The 18,637-nt window shown below is 43.0% G+C and overlaps 1 protein-coding gene across 1 annotated transcript in view; it reads left to right on the top strand.

Moving 5' to 3' along the window:
* Positions 1-18,637, top strand: part of LOC138933205 (dendritic arbor reduction protein 1) — a 43,943-nt gene that overhangs the window by 18,250 nt on the left and 7,056 nt on the right. The window contains 2 exon segments of the mRNA XM_070295771.1: positions 15,881-16,838; positions 17,034-17,093. Coding sequence (XP_070151872.1) covers positions 15,881-16,838; positions 17,034-17,093 — 1,018 coding nt within the window.

The following is an 18,637-nucleotide window of genomic DNA, read 5'->3' as shown; positions in this document are numbered from 1 at the left end:
CGCGATGAAATCGATCCCGCGCGGGAGAGCGAGGTCCGGAGGGGTACCAGAGGGATATACCAGAGGGGGTACCGAAGGATCGGGCGCGTTCGCGTCTCCTTTGCTGGGTTTGGTACGTCCTCGTGTCGACTGGACTTTTTCTTTTTTTTTTTTTCGTCCGTATAACTTTCCTTTTCTTTGCTCTCGTGCAAAAATCACGCGGTCTGAGAGATCCCTTATCGCACGCATCGTAGAATAATCATTCGAGCGATTCGATGTATTTTTTTCGTTTCTGTTTATTAACAGTCTCTAATTATAATTGATTTTCCGAAGTCATTTTAAAAGAAAGAATTAAGCAAGATTTTAAATTACAATATGATATAGAAAAGAGAGTTCGTGGGCTTTTTAGAGAAAAAAGAGAGAAGATATTTGTAAGAAATCAAAAAAGAAGAAAAATAACGAGAAAATTAATACAAAAGGACTTGCGAATTAACTACAGAAGACAGAAAAAGCTAAAGAATGACTACACACAGTGTACGATAATTACAGCGGAATTACGATTAAAGTGCGTTCAAATATGTGGAGAAAAGAGAACGCTTGTTACCTTAGTCTTACAATTAGCTTCATCGTAGCGAAGTTCTCTCGATCGGCGTAATCTGAATAATGCGGTTAATATTATACTCGCGCGTATAAATATGACGGCGTATACGCATCATTGCCCATACATGCGTATGACTTCAGCGAACGTGCGACACTGCCGCTTTTAGATAGCTAGACTACAGATCGGATAAGAATAAGAGTGTTCTCATCCGCGCGGGAAAACATTACGATAGTCCATCGGAATTGTAACGTATCCCAAACCCCTTCGGGGATCGAGTTGCCTCGTGCAAAGCGAAGTATATCTGTCTACGCAGACCCGTTTACTTTGTTTAATATCCCAAGTAAGAAACGAGACACGTAAGAGAATTAAAAGAGTAACCGATATAACTGCCCGTTTCGCGAAATTAAATTTCTCATTTTAAACATCGCCGATTTTAAAATTTATTAAACATATTCTCATGCCCCTTTCATTTTCAATGTATATCTAGTAATAGATAAAATTTTGTTTCGAATTCTATCGCGATTTCCCCTCCTCCCCCCCCCTCCCCCCATGTTGTTAGAATTTGATATGAAAAAATATTCGAGATGCTTCTTGCAACGCATGGCATTATTTAAATTTTTATCGCGAACAATACGTATGCGTAATAATTAAAATAATGGCCGCGCGCGACGTATCGAGATGTTAATAATTGAATGCATCGTAATCTCATCATGCGCGATAGCGGGACGAGCGCCATTACTATCCCCTTACATTACGAACGATAAGATCGATCCTTTTTCCATTCGATAATTGATCATCATTAGCGCGGCGAATCCTCGTTTCCCCTTCCGCGCAAAACTTCTCCGCCACGAAACTTCCCGCATCTCAAGAATATTTTCAATAATTCGAATAGAGCGCGCGGTTGAAAAAGGGAACGATAAAAAAAGCGCGCGATAAAAAATTTGATATTGGAATATTTTCAATATTTACATATTTTAACGATCTATCGATATCGTACGAAAAAAATCTTTCCATACAATACCATTCCAAAATATCGACATCTAATCGCGTGATCACGTATCACGATACGTGCGATGTATCGGTCGGATTTGGCAGAAGTAGCGCGGTGGTCTCGAAGAGGTTCTATCGAAGGGGAGGGCTCTCTTCTTTTTTTAAGTATTAACGTCCCGCTGAGGCTAAGGTTCCTCCTATTTGTCCCGATAGGACATCGGGACATCGTACGCTCGCTCGCATCGACGTCGGTCTATCTTCGTCTCTCTCTCTCTTTCAAATCTCGAATCGATCGATGCTCGTCTTGACAATCGCATTTCCATAGCCTCCGATCCTTTCGACGCCTCTGCGAGAGAAGGCGCAGGTTCATTCGGTGATTCCCGTTCGTCTCCTCGTGATAAATACGAGATGGTTGATTGGAGCTTACCGTTTCGTCTAATCCGTCGCCTATCTCCCCGTCCATCCGTTCCCTATAATTGTCTTATTGTATTCCTATAAGCTCTTTGGACCCGCGACTTCGTGGCGGGTATTCGCAATCAATTTCCCTTCCTTCGTGGAAAGATGTATAAAATACGCGATGTCTCGCTGTTCGTTAAACTATATATGTATGTCTATAAATTTAGTACTTTTAAAACATGAGATAAAAATATTTGTAATTAGTCTATGAAAAAAAAAAGCATCGTATATAGAAATTTAAAAAAAAAAAAACTTCTATCATGTTATTTGTTTACGGATAATTGTGTGGAAAGATTTGAAGACAATTATCAGCATCACTGTAAAACTCCGTTCAAAAGTCTCTATCTGGTTTGGATGAAATAAAATTTTGAGAATCTACAATTTCGCCGATATGTTAAAGTTCTGAGATGAAACGCGAAACGTGGGGTACAATGTCGGAATTGGCGCTCACGATGGTTTCTAACGAGGGTGTACGGTAATTCTGTTAGGATTAGCCGGGCACGTCCTGACTAGAATGTTCGGGCAAGAGTGCGTGGGCGTAGATAGGGCGGATAGGGGGCGAGGAAGGGAATAACGATTGCTCGTGAGGTTGTATATACGCGCACGAGCGATCGCGCGTATTATACGGCACGAATGCCGAAGAGGCACGAAACGAAAACTCGGCTCCTCCACTCAGCGGTGAACATGTTTCCTGATGGGGTCATCAGCGCGAATTAACATACTGGGTGGACTCGTACGACACGCACACGTGTGCGCGCGGTCGGGACCGATGTTTCCATCTGACTCACTGCTCTCCCTGTTCCCCCGCCTCTTCTCTCTCTCTCTCTCTCTCTCTCTCTCTCTCTCTCTCTCTCTCTCTTCCTGTCTTTTCTCTTATCTCGCTCTATCTCGTCCCGTCCTCTTCTTCCTCGGCTCTCCGCGAGCGATCTCCTCTTCCTTCCTCGGATCGGTCGGAACGTCGAGGGGGCTAAACACACCGTTCGCGATCATCGAAAAATTTGCTCGATTATTATATCCGCTTTTCAATTTAATTATGACGACATGTATTACCCCTCCTCTCCCCCGAAGATAGTGGCTGTGTTTTCATTTAAAGAGAGAGAGAGAGAAGGTTCGTTTGATTTTTCACAACATTCTATTTAATTATATTATCAATATTAATTCGTCTCTCGGTTTGAGAAAATCTGTAACGATACGAACGGTTCTCCCTCCCTTTTCCAATGTATAAGTTCGCGTTGGATTGACTCATCGTGAGGTTCGGTTCAACAGGAAACTCTCTCTTTCTCTCTCTCTCTCTCTCTCTCTCTCTCGTCGGCCGAAGTCGTAGGAAATCGAAGCAAATAAAAGCGTTTCGAGTTTGAACAGCGATCGGGCCGAACGAGCCCGTTTCCGCGACTGTTGACTCACGAATCTCTTTCCTCGAGGGACGACGACGACGACGACGACGACGATGGCATAAGGTAGAACGTTGGGCGATCGGGGATTAGAGATGGGATCTCTCGTTAACGAGGAACGTGGTAAGCCGATTTCTGAGCTTCCCGGTTTACCGGCTCTCCCCCCCCCCCTCCCCCCCCGAGCATATTTCGATCGATTTCATTGATCGAGCTGTTGATGCGCGTCACCTCGCTATGAATTTTCGAAAAAAGTATGTCAGCCGTCTGACAGGATCGATTTTTGCGATCTCGAATCGAGAATGCGCGCGCGCTTGCGCGACCATCACTTTCCATGAAGGTACCAGCCCGTTCCAACCGGTTTTTCTCACTGACATCTCAAACTAACGCGGTATACCGACGCACCGTATCTGTCGAACAGACGTAAATGAGCTAACGAGAATCCCTGTAATAGCTATTATACATCGCGAGGAAGAGAAATGAGTCGCCTTGTGGAAAATCGCGAGCGTTTATCCTAGGGTTGCACGAGATACCAACACAAGATTTTAAATTAATTATCAAGACAATACCGAAACAAATTATCAAGATTCTCGATCTTATCAAGAGGTCTTGGTTTTTTAAAAAAACGTTATCTAATTGTTCCCGATCTCTGAACGGAGATTTTAATTAATATGGAAATAGAGACGAGAAAGACAAAAAGTTTTATTTATTGTTAGTAAATAAAAACATTTATAAATTTAAAAACTTTAAAAAATTTAAATTTAAAGAGCCTGCGCATCATTATCATTACACACTTTAATGTGACGTAAAAACACAGCGCAAATTAATTACATTATATTGCTTAATTTATAAAGTTTAATTTCAATACTTACGTTTAAAAATATATCTATCGTTTTTTGTTTTTCTGACAATATTTTATTTTTCATTGCCTTCAATCCAAATAAATCTTCATCAATACTTTTTTATGATCTTTCTCCAAATGTTTTTTTTTTTTTTAATCCAGTAGTGTTACTCTATTTTTCATTTTCATTTCTTTAGTCACGTTTTTCTTTTCGACATAATAAACAATATACGCCGATTTTTTTCATTGTTTCTTGCTTCATACTTAAAATAAGTTTTCTATGTGCATTGTTTAACTGCACTCACTTCCGAACTTTCATTATCACTTTCGGAAATGTTTGCATGTTCAGCGGAAGAACTTGGTTTTCGTTTTTAGACTGCGTCTGCACAATCGAGACGTGAGCATACGCAGTAAAGAACAAACGAAAATCGTGCTCGGCGCTTCGGATGACAGAAGAAATCAGATGTACTTACTATTTTCTGTTTTTTATCAAGCTGACAAATAATTTAGCGTTAAATAAAAACTGTTAATAAAAATCAAGGCAAGACAAGACAAGATCTTTGATACAAAAATCCTCTCAAGACCAAGACAAGATTAAAACTTTCAAGACCAATACAATATTTTTGCGAATATTGTCTTGTCTTGGGTCTCGTGCAACCCTAGTTTATCCGGCAAAGTTTTCTTCGATGATGAATATTGTGCATATCTCTCTCTCTCTCTCTCTCTCTCTCTCTCTCTCTCTCTCTCTCTTGCGGGAATTAATTTAATTTATCTCTCTTTTCATTTTAATTTATATAATTATACAATTGATAACAGATCAAATGAAAAACGTAAGACAACAGTCGCAAATCAAAACTATGTTTAATATAACTAATTTATTGGTTCATATATACTGTAAGAAAATAATATTATATAAATATATGAAAATTTTAAAATGAAAAGAATCTCGAGGGACTTTAAATAGTATTTATCAACGATACGCAACAGATGCTGCACGTTAACGCGTAAACGAGGTCTTAATTTTCCGGATAGTGTATTATAGCGAGGGGGGGAATCAATGAGGTCTTCACGGATAATTACGCTCTCTCGGTCGCAGGATCGTGTCTTCTCGGTAACGTCGCCGGTGCATCCCGCCACGGTCATTTATTTCGGTCGGGACGCCGGACTGCAGGCGAGAGATGTCAGTGGATCAGGATTATTTGGGTACGCGCGGAGCGAGTAGATTAGGATGCGGCCGAGAAAACGGGACCGAACGGAGAGAAGGAAGGGAAGGGGAGCGGGGGAGAGGAGAAGAAGAAGCTGGACGACCGAAATCTACGTCTCTGAGAAGTTTCTCCCTCCCTCTCTCTCTCTCTCTCTCTCTCTCTCTCTCTCTCTCTCTCGTGTTCCTCCTCGCCTCCTCGCAAGCTGGACCTCAACGAGGCAGCTGATTTATAACGACCATTCGTTCTAATCGTCCTGCATCTCGCGCAGCCCGTCTACCGGTGCAACCTCGTTCATCGTATACAGAGTGTTCCGGAACGACCGGAACGTTCTCCCGGAATCCGATCTTTTACCAATAAATGTGTCGAGAAAAATCTATAGTTTTCGAGTATCTTATGATTAAAAATAAGATATTTTAATAGAGAAGGAAAGTGTGGATAAATTTAATTTTACACGAATTTTAGTAACATTCCAAGTAGGAGATGGAGGGAGAAGGTTACCACAAATACAGTAAAATTTATGTAAAATTACATTTGAATTGATAAATATTGTGGTTAAATGTGAAACACCTCTTATAATTCACGACGCTGGTACGTAAACGTGCTTCTCGAGATAATATCTTCGACGAAAATTAGAATCTGCGGCTAATCGAATAAAAAAATTAAAAAAAAAAAAAATATGATGTAAAAAATAATCGCGTGATCATGATTAACGATTAATGATTTTGCAGATTGTTTATCGTACAGATTGTTTATTCATGTGCAATTTACATCTTAATGATCGCTGTCTGTATGTATAGCTGCGAAGATAAAATTTATAGAGTAATAGAGAGATAATCGAAATATGTGACGATAAATCGATATTAAAAAAATCGCTGATATTTTTATAATCACAGCGCTATTTACGTTCAATTTTAATTTTTTTTTTTTTTTTTTTTTTTTTTAATACGATTTTATAGATATCTCTTCTATGTAAACTATTTTTTCATTCTTTCTGATATAATGGCGATTACGCAACATCACAGAGCTACGGCAAATAGACGAAATTATTCTCGTGTTAGCATCTACTTCAATATTTATGCAATAATTATACAATTATATAGGATGTGATCTCTATTCTAGAGAATTTTAAAGATGTCGAGCCCTTTGGGAAATGGAAGCCGAGACAGAGTTACATGTACGGTATATAATACGCGAAATGCTGAAACTTGCGAGGTAAATCACGGGTCTGAAAGGTGACTCGGTCCATTCGGCCGTGAAATTATTTATTCCGTATAAACGCGATCCCCGAGCCACTCGTGTATCACGACTCGCGCGTGTATCCTGCTCACGCACGGGGGGATGGGATGGGAGGGAGGAACTTTAGAGAGTAACTAAATCAACGTCACATCGGTAAGTTTAATTACGGCAGCGCAGCAACAAAAGAAATCGGCGCCGTGCCGTGCTCTCGGGTGGTCCGCGAGGACGGGCGGAAGAGAGATGCGAGATCGGAGAATCCATTCGTCAACTTTATATCCGTACGAATGGAAGCGGAACTTCCATCCCTCGCGAAAAGAATGCCGCGAAAAATATAGCGACAAGGACGCTTAGAGCGTTTCCGTCCAAGTAAGCGTGAGCTTGAGACATACGTTGTTATAATAAAATACGATAATATACGAACGTTTAGGTATCGATCGATGAATGCAAATATTTCGCTATATATAACTTTACTGGAATATTTATGAAATCCGTACAGCGTATTATGCCTAGGATTATCAATCTTCCGTCAATGATGATTGGCAAAAACAAGCGAACGCTGGAAAGTATAGAGCGAATAAGCAGAAATAGAATATACGAACCATGACAAACGCTTTTGTTTCTTATGCTCTAAGGCCAAAAAAGAAAAAAAGGCAAGAAATATTTATCCCATTTATATTTTTATGACTCTGATATATTACCAAGTTATCTGCAGTCAGAAAAAGATCTAGTATCAATTTTATTTACACACACACATTGCCATGTTGATATTAAAATTATTTCTTCTTTAAAATACGAATGTTTATTCTTCCTCGGTCTCTGTCGTGAACTACGCGTTCGCTCTACTTTTATTCGCATGACCCATTAGTTACGCGAAGCTTTTACGCGAATGCCACGGGCAGCTTCAAGCTTTCAACGGCGAAAGAGCGAGACGAGAAGCGTGACGGGATCAATGAAAGAAGAGAGAGAGAGAGAGAGAGAGAGAGAGAGAGAGAGAGAGAGAGAGAGAGAGAGAGAAGAACGTTTAGTCAGATACCGGAGGGAGCCTATGAGTTTGCACCTAGAGCTGGACAGCCGGCAGCACGCGAGGTCGCCACGCGAGAGCTACGGAGAAAAAGAGAGAGAGAGAGAGAGAGAGAGAGAGAGAGAGCTGCAGCCCATCAGCCCGTTTAATTAATTAAAAGTGCATTAACGGGAGTCATCGGCGGCGAGGGGTTCTCTCTTCGCGGCGGTGTTAGATACGCGTATAACGATCCTCCGAACCGGAACAACCGCGCTATTACTTTCGTCAACACACAACGATGCTCCCCTTCTTTTCCCCTGCCTTTTTCTCTACGCGTTCCTTCCCGTAACTTCTCCAAATTGCCCGCGTCGTTTAAATGTCGTTTTGTAACAGAGATTTTTATGCGAAGCAGGCTGAAGGAAAAAAAAAACGACTTGTTTTAAAACTTATAATCTTGAATCTTCTCGTCTTTAACTCGATTGATTTTCTTCGCACGTCGTCTTTTTGGAATAACTGTAAGGAAGAAGGATGAATGTTATAATTCTTTAATATATACTAGAGCACGAATATAAAGCCAGTATATATATTTTAATAATAGTATTGCAGTGTAATATTTTTTTTTTTTTTTTTGTACATCGAACCAATTTAAAAGGAACGCGGAACGCGTTCGCGATTATCTCTTTTCTTGTTCACTATACATAATATTTAATTGTCTATTTATCGAGACACGGTATCGCGTGTGTATCTTCCGATCGACTCGAGTAAGTATCCTTTATTTAACAGCTGCTCGCTAACATTTTACTTATTACAATAGATTATACGTTCCGGCCCACGCGATTTCCACGTTCAATGCACTTTTATTCGGCCGCCCGTACGCGTGCTTTCCCTCCTATAAATTAGCGGGATGAGATAGGGAAAAAAAAAAAAAAAAGGTTTGGAGATTACGTCCGCGTGTGGCCTCGTTCGGCGGCGTTATCGAAATCGCGCGCGGAGATAGAATCGGAATACCAGGTGCAAATTACAAGGGGGATGCCCAGGTAGCACGGAAGTTTGACGTGCGCGCGCGCTACCAGCTGACTCTCCTCGCGAGGAACGATGTGTAGCCGTGTAATCACGTTAATGCGCCGCAACATGGCGAGCGGAGCCGAGGAGAGATCCCGGGTTTCGCCAAAGGGATATCATCCCGCGAGTGCCGGCGAGTGACGGCTACGCTCGACGAGTGACTCACTCACTCACTCACTCCACGTCGCTTGCGTAACGAAATCGCGGTGCGCGCGAGTCGATAACGATAATCTTCGGACGAGAGAGCGTTCCGTATCGTATCCCCGCATCGAGGATGAGGATGGCGAGGAGGGACGGAAGGAGGAAGCGATGACGAATCATCGATGACCGTCATCGGCGAGATTCGAGAGAATCAATACCGTTTATATTTACACGGGAGGCATAGTAAACATTAAGAAGTCGATCGTGTTTTTTTTTTTTTTTTTTTTTTTTTTTTACGGAATGAAAAGATGAGAGACGAGAAGCGAAACGCGTTCGGGTAAGTGTATCTAAATCGTTGTACATTGTTGCTTTCGATAAAATAAAGGAGATGTGAAATATAATATAATTTTTTTCTTTCGTTTCATAACGATCAAATATTGATAAGAGAACACGAATCTTGATGATTTTGACGAAAAGAGTCTCGACTTGTTGGTGAAAATGATGAGCGGTTTCAGTGTGTTATAATCGCCGTTTGTCGTTACACCTGGATTTATGCGTCTCGCAGAATGCGCGCGCGGTAACGTCGTGCGGTAATATATGACCCGAGGTGTCCTAATGAGGGGAGTGGATCCGCAGGATGTGCGGATCGCGTGAGACGAGCGTCTAACAATGCGAGAGATCGATGATGAAGCGTGCCGTAGCGTGGCGAGTCGGAGCGAAGAAATGAGAATGTATAGGGTATAACAGGGCGGTCGCGGGGATATAGTCTCTACGATGAAGAAAAAAGAATCAATGGTAGATTATAAAAAATAATTTACCTCTCACATATCTCGCGACAATTCGTCGAGGAAGATCGGGATTAATTCATAATTTATTTTCAGTATAAAAAGCCCATTTTCTTCACGATAATAATTTGTGACGAAAACTGTGACAGAATTTTCTCTATAATTTTATATAATTCAAAAAAATATATGAAGACATATAAATATACAAAATACACATATGCATTGGATTTCTATCTCTTGAATTTTCTCTTGAATAATAAATTCTCTAAAATTGATAGAGTTTAGACATTGAAATCTCCAAAGTCGCTTCTCGAAAATTGAATTAAACATATTTTTGTAACATATAATAAAACATAATTAAACAATTTTAAGCAAACGTATGAGCGATGCGAATGTTTCGGAAGTTAGAAAAAAATTATATACGAGGGATCCCCTTTAATTGACAAATAACATTAATATTGCCAAGTAATGACCGATATTCTTATAACGGGCGATTAACCTACGTGGCGGACCTTTGGGTTTATTCGATTAACACCGTGCGATTGACTCGTAAAATGCTGGTGGACAAGCAGCGACAAGGCGTATCGCAAAGCCATCGCACGCGCCTCGTAAGGGGGATATATACGAAAAAGGGGATCCTGCGGCGCGCGCTCGCCACGTGCCGAGGTAACACGAGCGCGCTTCATGTCAAACTTTGTTCACCGCGGATGGGGATGCGCCTACCCCGCGCACGTGCGGTTTAATACGACATAATGCATCGCGTGTCCACATTCATTAAGTAATTTTCCGGACCGGAAAGTCCGCGGCGGGGTAAAAAGTCACATGATTACAGATGGATAAACGAACACCAATTGCGCGACAACTCGCTCAATATTCGTCGAGATTGACCTTATATCAATCAAGCAGCTCGCGCGTACGCGTAAAGAGATAAGTCGAGCGAACCGAACCCAGATACTTATTTTCCAGATAATGATTTACGCAATGCGTTAACAAAACGCGCTATCGTATCTAAACGTGTTATTTTATAATATATCGGTATATATGCCATGTCAATATATATATATATCGACATGGCTATCGAGTTCCGTGAGCGCTAATTACTCGGCCATACTAAGGTAAATTTAATTACCAATTTAAACATCTATATTGCATTTAGTAATTAACCGAACAATTAGCGTCCACGGAACTCGACAGCTCTCGTGATGGGGTATATAAAATTTGATATCGCCGAATAAAATTGGCATCGCGCGTCACAGACATCTCGCGGAAACGAGATATCGCGCTACTGGTACTGCTCTCGCGAACCAAGCGACGACGCGAGGATGGTGGGGGGGGGGGAGTTGCGGGGGGGAGAATCGAGCAGAGAGAATCGAGTTCCGAGATCAAGTCACGCGTAGCCTAAAAGAAAGTCGTTTAAAGGTCAGCAGCAGCAGCAGCAGCAGCAGCAGCAGCAGCAGCAGCGACGACGACGGCGACGGCAGCGCGGTTCGACTTGCATCACAAATGCCAATCTACTTACGAAATGTATGCGAGAAAACAATGATACTTTTCTCTCTCTCTCTCTCTCTCTCTCTTTCATACCTTACCCGTCATCGGAGGCCGCCATTTGCCTCTTCTTTCCTAATCATCGCGCGCGCGCCGTCCTTTTGAAGGCACTTGCGCAATCCGAGATACCCGAGAATCGATTTCCCCCCACCCCCACCCCACCCCCGCCACCCGTTTCAACCCCCTACGGTCATGGTAGATTTAGCCGATAGACCGTCCGCTTCCGCCGCTTCGTTTCCAACGGATTGATGGGAATATCGCCTTTGGCAATCTCCTCACGTTGCTATACTCCGTCGACGATGATTCGCCGATATCTTGGCCGAAAGGGGAAGGGGGAAATTCGATTCCCCCTTTATTGCGCGATCGATCGGATGTCGAACGCGCGCGATTCATCCCTCCCGCGCGATGGTGTCCCCGTCTCGCTTTTCGCCCGGAAAGATTTCGCGAATCGGCGACGCGTCACATCACCGTATCTCTCTATACCGTCATCTTATTTCGTATCCGCGAAATAATGCTGAATAATTTCACGATAAATACGCGCGGCGCGACCGCGTGGGCGTAAAGTAACGATAATGCAAGTAAATAATGGACGCGCGAGTTTTATTACCTAGGCGGATCTGAATGGACGAGAGATAGAATCTACGGGTCCGCGCCGCGCCGCACGTATGTGTCGGCCCCCTCGAGGAGAGGATGCGATGGGGAGTCTCCTCATGTCGCCGTCGCATTTACCTCCTCGCGACGCGCGATGCGATGTACGTAGTCGTCGCCCGAGGGCTCCATCCTCCCCCGCCTTCTTTCCATTCTGCCTCTTGAAATCGTACGTACCTTGGATAGACCGACGAGATTCTTGTTCGTTTAACGTTAGCATCGTCTCAACGAAATCCCCTTTTATATGTTGGCGATTGTATATCGCGAGCGAGAAACAATCGAAGGGATTCGGAAGATGTGCGAAAAATAATGACGCGGATGTGAATTTTCTAGCACGATGATAAAATTTAGTAAAAGATAAAATAGAAATTATAATCGTATAATAGATTAACTATTAGCGGAAGATATTTCTGTCAAGGGTCTAAATACTCTGTATCATAAAAACGGCTGTCGTATAGCCACCCCGAAATCGTTCCAGCTCGATCACCTTCGTATTCTGTATTGGAGATCGGAACGCGTTGAAGAATAGACACGACGAATGGCACGAAAGCGTTATTGAGGAATATACAATATTTTCAGGGGATTCGTGTGATCTGCGAGCGAATATCTAACGAGACGAATTCTCGCGGCTGCGATGAAGGGCGAGAAAAATGGCTCGCGAATTCGGCGAATTTATTTCGTCGGCTTCGTAGCTGACATTTTCCTGGGCGTTTATCGTGATAATGCGGCTTTAGGTCAGAGGGTGTGGCCTCCCCAGATTGATTCGGCCGAGCTGCTTGCTTCTGCGCTCTAAGGTCTCTTCATCGGGAACAACAGAATGGCGTCGCGTCACCCCGCGTCGCGACGAATCGCCCCGTTTCTTCTGTTCATCCATCTTCCTTATAGCCAGGCGAATATACGTAACATCTATAACGTTTATCGCGTCGCTGTATCGCGATAAATTTAGTCGCTCCCGATATATAATTACTCGACTCGAGTGGTTCGCGCGAGTTATCGTAGGCGCCTAACATGTTGCGCAATCTGATAAACGAGTATACTCGATCAAATTTTTTTCGCCATCCTTTTATCAATCGTCGAAAGAGGACGAGAAGAGATGGTGCTCGAGATTCGCGCCAATCGATACTTGTCGACGATATTTCACTTGGGGATATATATAATATATATATATATATATACGCTACAGAATCTCGTTACATCTTTATATGAGAATATTATATATTTGTAACATTTCTCTTATCGCGTTTCTGTAACGTCCTTCGATACTCGTTTCCGAACTCGTTCGATTTTTCATCTCTTAAAGTTTTCCATGATCCCGCGCGAGGCCGTTTGTATTAAAAGTGACACACGAGCTAACACGAGAAATGTTTTTACAATCCGGAATCATTGACGTTAATCGCGATCTATGCTAATCGGAAGAGAACGCGTATCTCGCCCGGAATATACTGTATTTATTAAGTCGTGGAACGAGAACAAAAAAAAAAAGAATAATTCCTTTTCCGAGGACGATTACGACGTCGGTCGTCGTTGTTGTTATTGGCGCGCGATCAACAAAACCATCTCAACTGGCATAATCAAGCATTAGTGTAAAACGCGCGCGCGCGCGTGCGCGAACGCGCGCGTGGGTGTGCGCGTGCGCGCGCGCGGATACGCACGATACACGTAAACGCGAGCCACGTGTAACGTAATGACGACGCAGTATCGACGCGGCGGCGTGGGTGTCCGTTCTCGCTCTCCGACAGATTCGAAAACGCATTATTAACACCGGCGACCCTGGCTCTATGATTACGCGCATTAATAGCCGGATGGACGAACTTTGCTCGCGCTCCGCACTATCATTATCATCGCAATAACGCGAGAAAGAGACGGATGACGAGAGAGATCGTAGGAAAAGAGGCAGGTCCCACCGCGTGGCGGGCCTCGAGAATGAAAATTACGAAATGTTCTCGCGTCTGTCTCGAACAGGCATATTTAATTTCATTTTTTCCTCTCTCTTTCTCTCTCTCTCTCTCTCTCTCTCTCTCTCTCTTTTGTGATATACGATCCTGAATATATTTTTATTAAGTTAATCATATTAAACGATCGTATTGATTACGCCAGCGATTTTAACGCCACGTGAGTTTGACATTTTGATCTATGTATTATCGAAATTTGATCGCCACGAAATAGTGATACATATATATATATATATATATATATATATATATATATATATATATCACCTAAAAAAAACCTCACAAAGGTAAAAAAAAAAATTACTCCAAGTATATAAAAAAATCCCAACATGTACGCAAAAAAAGTTTAATATCTATCCCTACAAAATAACTTTTAAAAAAGTTTTTCCTTGAGAAATAATTTTCATACAAAATAAAAAATTAAAGAAAGATTTTCCTCTAAAAAATAAAAACCTTTAAAAAATCAAAACTAAATGAAATCAATAGTTAACTAGCTCTCTGATTTTCAAAATAAGTTCGACAATTTTGAATATTGTATATCACATATATACTACATTTAAGTGTGTGAACATTATTTGTTTTAAGGATTTTATAAACTTATTGTATTTATCAGCAAATCGATTATTAATCACAAGCATGTGAAATTTATCAAAAATATTTTTTTTTAAATTCTCTGATCTATCCTCTCGTAAAATCGGAATCTTTCTTCGCGATCGACACGATATATATATATTTACGGCAGATTTTTAAATATAATGTGTTTCGCATGTGCGCGCTTATGGTACCTCTCTCTCTCTCTCTCGCAAACTCCATTTCAAATTGCATATCAGGCGCGATCGAGTGTCGCGAATGTACCAATCTTCCAACGATGAATTATTCATTGTGTAAATAATTCATAAATCTCACTCCTGCGAGCTCCGCGGGCGTCGCGCGAAGCAACAAAGTCCTATCGAAAGCTCAAAAGTTTGCCACGCGATATTTTTAAACGAATTTCTACCAACGTATGAATAAAATCATACTTTTAAAAATCTCGTGTATAGAAATCGCGTTCATCTCCTCTCTCCCTTATTAATAATTGAACATTTGAATAAAATCGATTCCGACAATATATATTTTCAAACTTGGAAATCTATAAGTCAAAGCATTTTATATTTGAAAAAATTTTCCAGCGTGATAAAAGGAACATACGCGTGTATTTTTTTTTTTTTTTCGAATAAAAGATTTTATCTTTTTCGACTCGACTCTGTACGAAGATGTAAAATCGTAAAGATTAAAGATTCGCCTTGGATACTCGACGACACGAATACAACATCAACGCCGTCGTCGTCGTCGTCGACGATGTCGTCGAGATCCCAGGGTTTCCTGCATGCATAGTTTCAATGTTATATATGCAGCGAACATCTATGCTGTACCGAGGTGGTATTCGTCGTCTTTCGACAAGAGAGCGCGAAGAAGAGGAAATAAAGGGGAGGAAGGAGCGAGAAAGAGAGAGAGAGAGAGAGAGAGAGAGAGAGAGAGAGAGAGAGACAGCGAGCGGTGTAGCATCGGGCGCGCGAGGGCGGCGATGCTCGTGTACAAATCATGCGAGGATGACGCGGCATCGCCAGCATCATCCCCGCGTTCCGTCGCACCTCCTCACGCGTGCTGGACGTCGTAGGGCGAGACGGCGGTTGTGCGCGCATGTTAACGGGGCCCGACCCGCGGCGGGGACCTTCGCCATACCGCGCGTATCACCATACGGCAAGTCATTCTTTCGTCCTCTCTCGGTCCCTTTTCTCTCGGTATACGCGCCCTTTACAACCTTAACGCGGCTTCGGGACGGTCGAGGGAGTTTTAACCGCATCGGCACACACACACACATTCATTATCGTGTAAAGTAATTTTATTTTTAATCATCGAATTATTTATTTATTTACCTTTTCACCTATATACTCTAATAATCAAATTATTATATATATTGAATAAATTTATATGGAAGAAATATTTTTATTAAAAAATTAAATATATTTGAAAAATTATATACACGAAGAATTGTTCTTTTCTAATCCCAGCAGACGTCGGACCTGGACACCTTGCTGTGCAGGCAGGATCTCGATCGTCTGCAGAGGCTGGACGAGGATGAATCGGACGCGAGGGACGCGCGGGAGCCGTCGTCGGTGCACATGGAGGATTTCTTCGAGGTCGGCGGTCCTACGACGGTTTGCCGGCCACCGCAGACCAGCTTCGTCTCCTCCAGGGGTCAACCGACGGCCGCCGGTCAAGATGACGACGTGTTCCTCAGGCCGCCGCTCTGGGAGGACATTACGTCGAGTATCCAGAAGCTGGACCCGGAGAACGCGGACATGCTGGGCTCGCAGTCCCACGTGAAACTTGAGACGGACGATGTGACGTCGCCGCCGGTCCTGTCTCCGGTGGAGATCAAGACGGAGCCGTTACCGCCCCCGCCGACCTTGCACCTTCTCGAGGGACCGAATCCCGCGCAGAATCCCTTTCCGAATCCCGCCAGTGTTCAGCATAGTACTCTGCGTTGATACCACTGCTTGACGACGACGACGACGACCGCGCTCTTCAAGAACTTTCCCAACAACAACAATAACAGCAATAACAATAATAACAACAATAGCGGAACCGTTAATGGTAATGGGGCGAGCGGGAACGGCGGCAATAACGGTAGCAACGCCAATAACAACAATGGTAACAACAATAATAGTAACAACGGTAACGGTGACTCGTCGACGACGAGTCATCATCAGGCGAGTGGCAACGCGACGTCGCCGCTCTATGGCTCGATGACGAGGCTGATGTATATTTCACCGCTGACGCCACCGATCTCCGATCCCGGCTCGCCCATCGGTCCACCAAGGCGAACGCCGCCACCCCCGTATCCCCAGCCTGGCCCGATCCTGAATCCAGCCCACAGGATCCAGTCATCGTCGATGTCGTCCAAGTTCAACAGGCGGAATAACCCGGAGCTGGAGAAGCGCCGAGTTCACCATTGCGATTTCGTAGGTAAGCGCGTACAAATTAAAAAAAAAGAGATCTCGTACGATAGTATTTTGATAACATCTTATATAATAGTATTCGATAATGTACAGATTAAAAAAAAAAAAAATCAAATTAAGGAGATTAAACTCCATTAATCGTTTTATAGATGTTTGAGTTTTTGATTTTGAGCAAACTTAAATTAACAACTCCCTCTTGTAGGTTGTACAAAGGTCTACACGAAGAGCTCGCACTTGAAGGCTCATCAGCGGATACACACGGGTGAGTGAAATACGTACTGTATCACGTACACGTTTGTTGCTAACACGAGCGGTGAGCGGGCGCTAAAATTAAGGGGAGAGGCCTTCGTGTATTATCCGGGTAATTAGGTATGTAGCTCATTTAGACGTAGCGAGACGACACGAGGAGTTCGAAAGCGCGAGGTCGAGCGCTCAGTGCTCGCGCGTGGGCAGGGCGCGGTCCTGAGCGTCTTTCTCTCTCTCTCTCTCTCTCTCTCTCTCTCTCTCTCTCTCTCTCTCTCTCTTTTCTCTCTTCGTTTCCATCTCCCCGCGGTGTCGCGCAAAGGCGCTTCTATCATATGTAAACGCGGTAAGGGAAGCGTGTACGAAGCTCTCGTGGTATGCGACTCTCCGCTTCGCTGGTAGAGCGAAGCTAGTCGACCGACCCACATCCTATTCGTGTCCAAGCTCCGCCAACACATGAACGTTAAGCCATGGCACCAACACCGGGCCGGTGTTTGCTACCTGGACGAACACGCATACTGGGTTCCCACACGCGTCGGAACGTACGCGAAAGCGCGAGAGGGAAAGACAGCTGAAGAAAGACGGAGAGGAGAAAGAGAGGGAGAAATATGCTTCCCGCACACGTGCCTACGCGGCGGTCTCGCGGAATGCAAGCCGGAGGCATCTTAAGTGCGATGTACCACTTTCGAATTGATAGCTCGGCGGGTTTTTGCGGTAAACCCGTGTCATCGCCTCGAACGAGTCGATCGAACGAAACGAGCAGCACGTACGTGACGATGCAACGTGTCGGATGAAAATTTAGAGACACGTATCGTTTAATTTAGAAATTAAATCGGCGACTCCGATGCAAATGTTAAGCGAGGCTTTGCCATAAAAAAAATCTTGATTTTTTTTTTCTTAAATTATTTTTAAATTATTTTTATAATGTATTTGATGAATTTTCTCTAATCGGGCTCTGAAATTAATCTGGAGAAAAGGAATGATTTCGTTAGCTGTAACAAAAGTTCTATTAGATTCATATTTAGATTAATCATCTGCGATTAATTCGTTCTTGTCATGCTCAATTCAATATTTGAATCGGTGGTCTCTTGATCAGACATCAACTATATAAATTAATTCATCATTAGAATCATTTTTCATCGCGACTTGTAGGCCTCCATCGATCGATTTCTCTGCGGAGAATCAATCGATTCGCGAGATTATGCGAGGATATTTCAATTTGTCGCGCGATCTTGAATACGAGCGTAGATATAGGCGCGCAGAGACCGGGCAACGTTCCGACGTGAAGGAGAAGAACTCGAGGGGGGCACGTGGCTCTCGCGCGCGGCTTGGTCGGACGACTCGTGAATGAACCCTCTCGCCGTGTTGCTCCTGTGAATGCGTCGTGCTACGAGCGGTCGACTTCGTGTTATTAATTCGTTTACGACTCGAATTATTATATTGTAAGAAATTAAAGACTTATAACTAAAATATGATAATTTATCAAAGTTATAACATATACAAATTATATTACTATACATATGATGTACGTGTGTGTGTAACGATATATATATAGTGTATATA

Source organism: Polyergus mexicanus, unplaced genomic scaffold (assembly GCF_030449975.1).
Source record: "Polyergus mexicanus isolate NDT 795.1 unplaced genomic scaffold, iyPolMexi1.0 SCAF_5, whole genome shotgun sequence".
Taxonomy (NCBI): domain Eukaryota; kingdom Metazoa; phylum Arthropoda; class Insecta; order Hymenoptera; family Formicidae; genus Polyergus; species Polyergus mexicanus.
The sequence above is the reverse complement of the archived record's forward strand: the minus strand, read 5'-3'. Positions and strand labels throughout refer to the sequence as shown.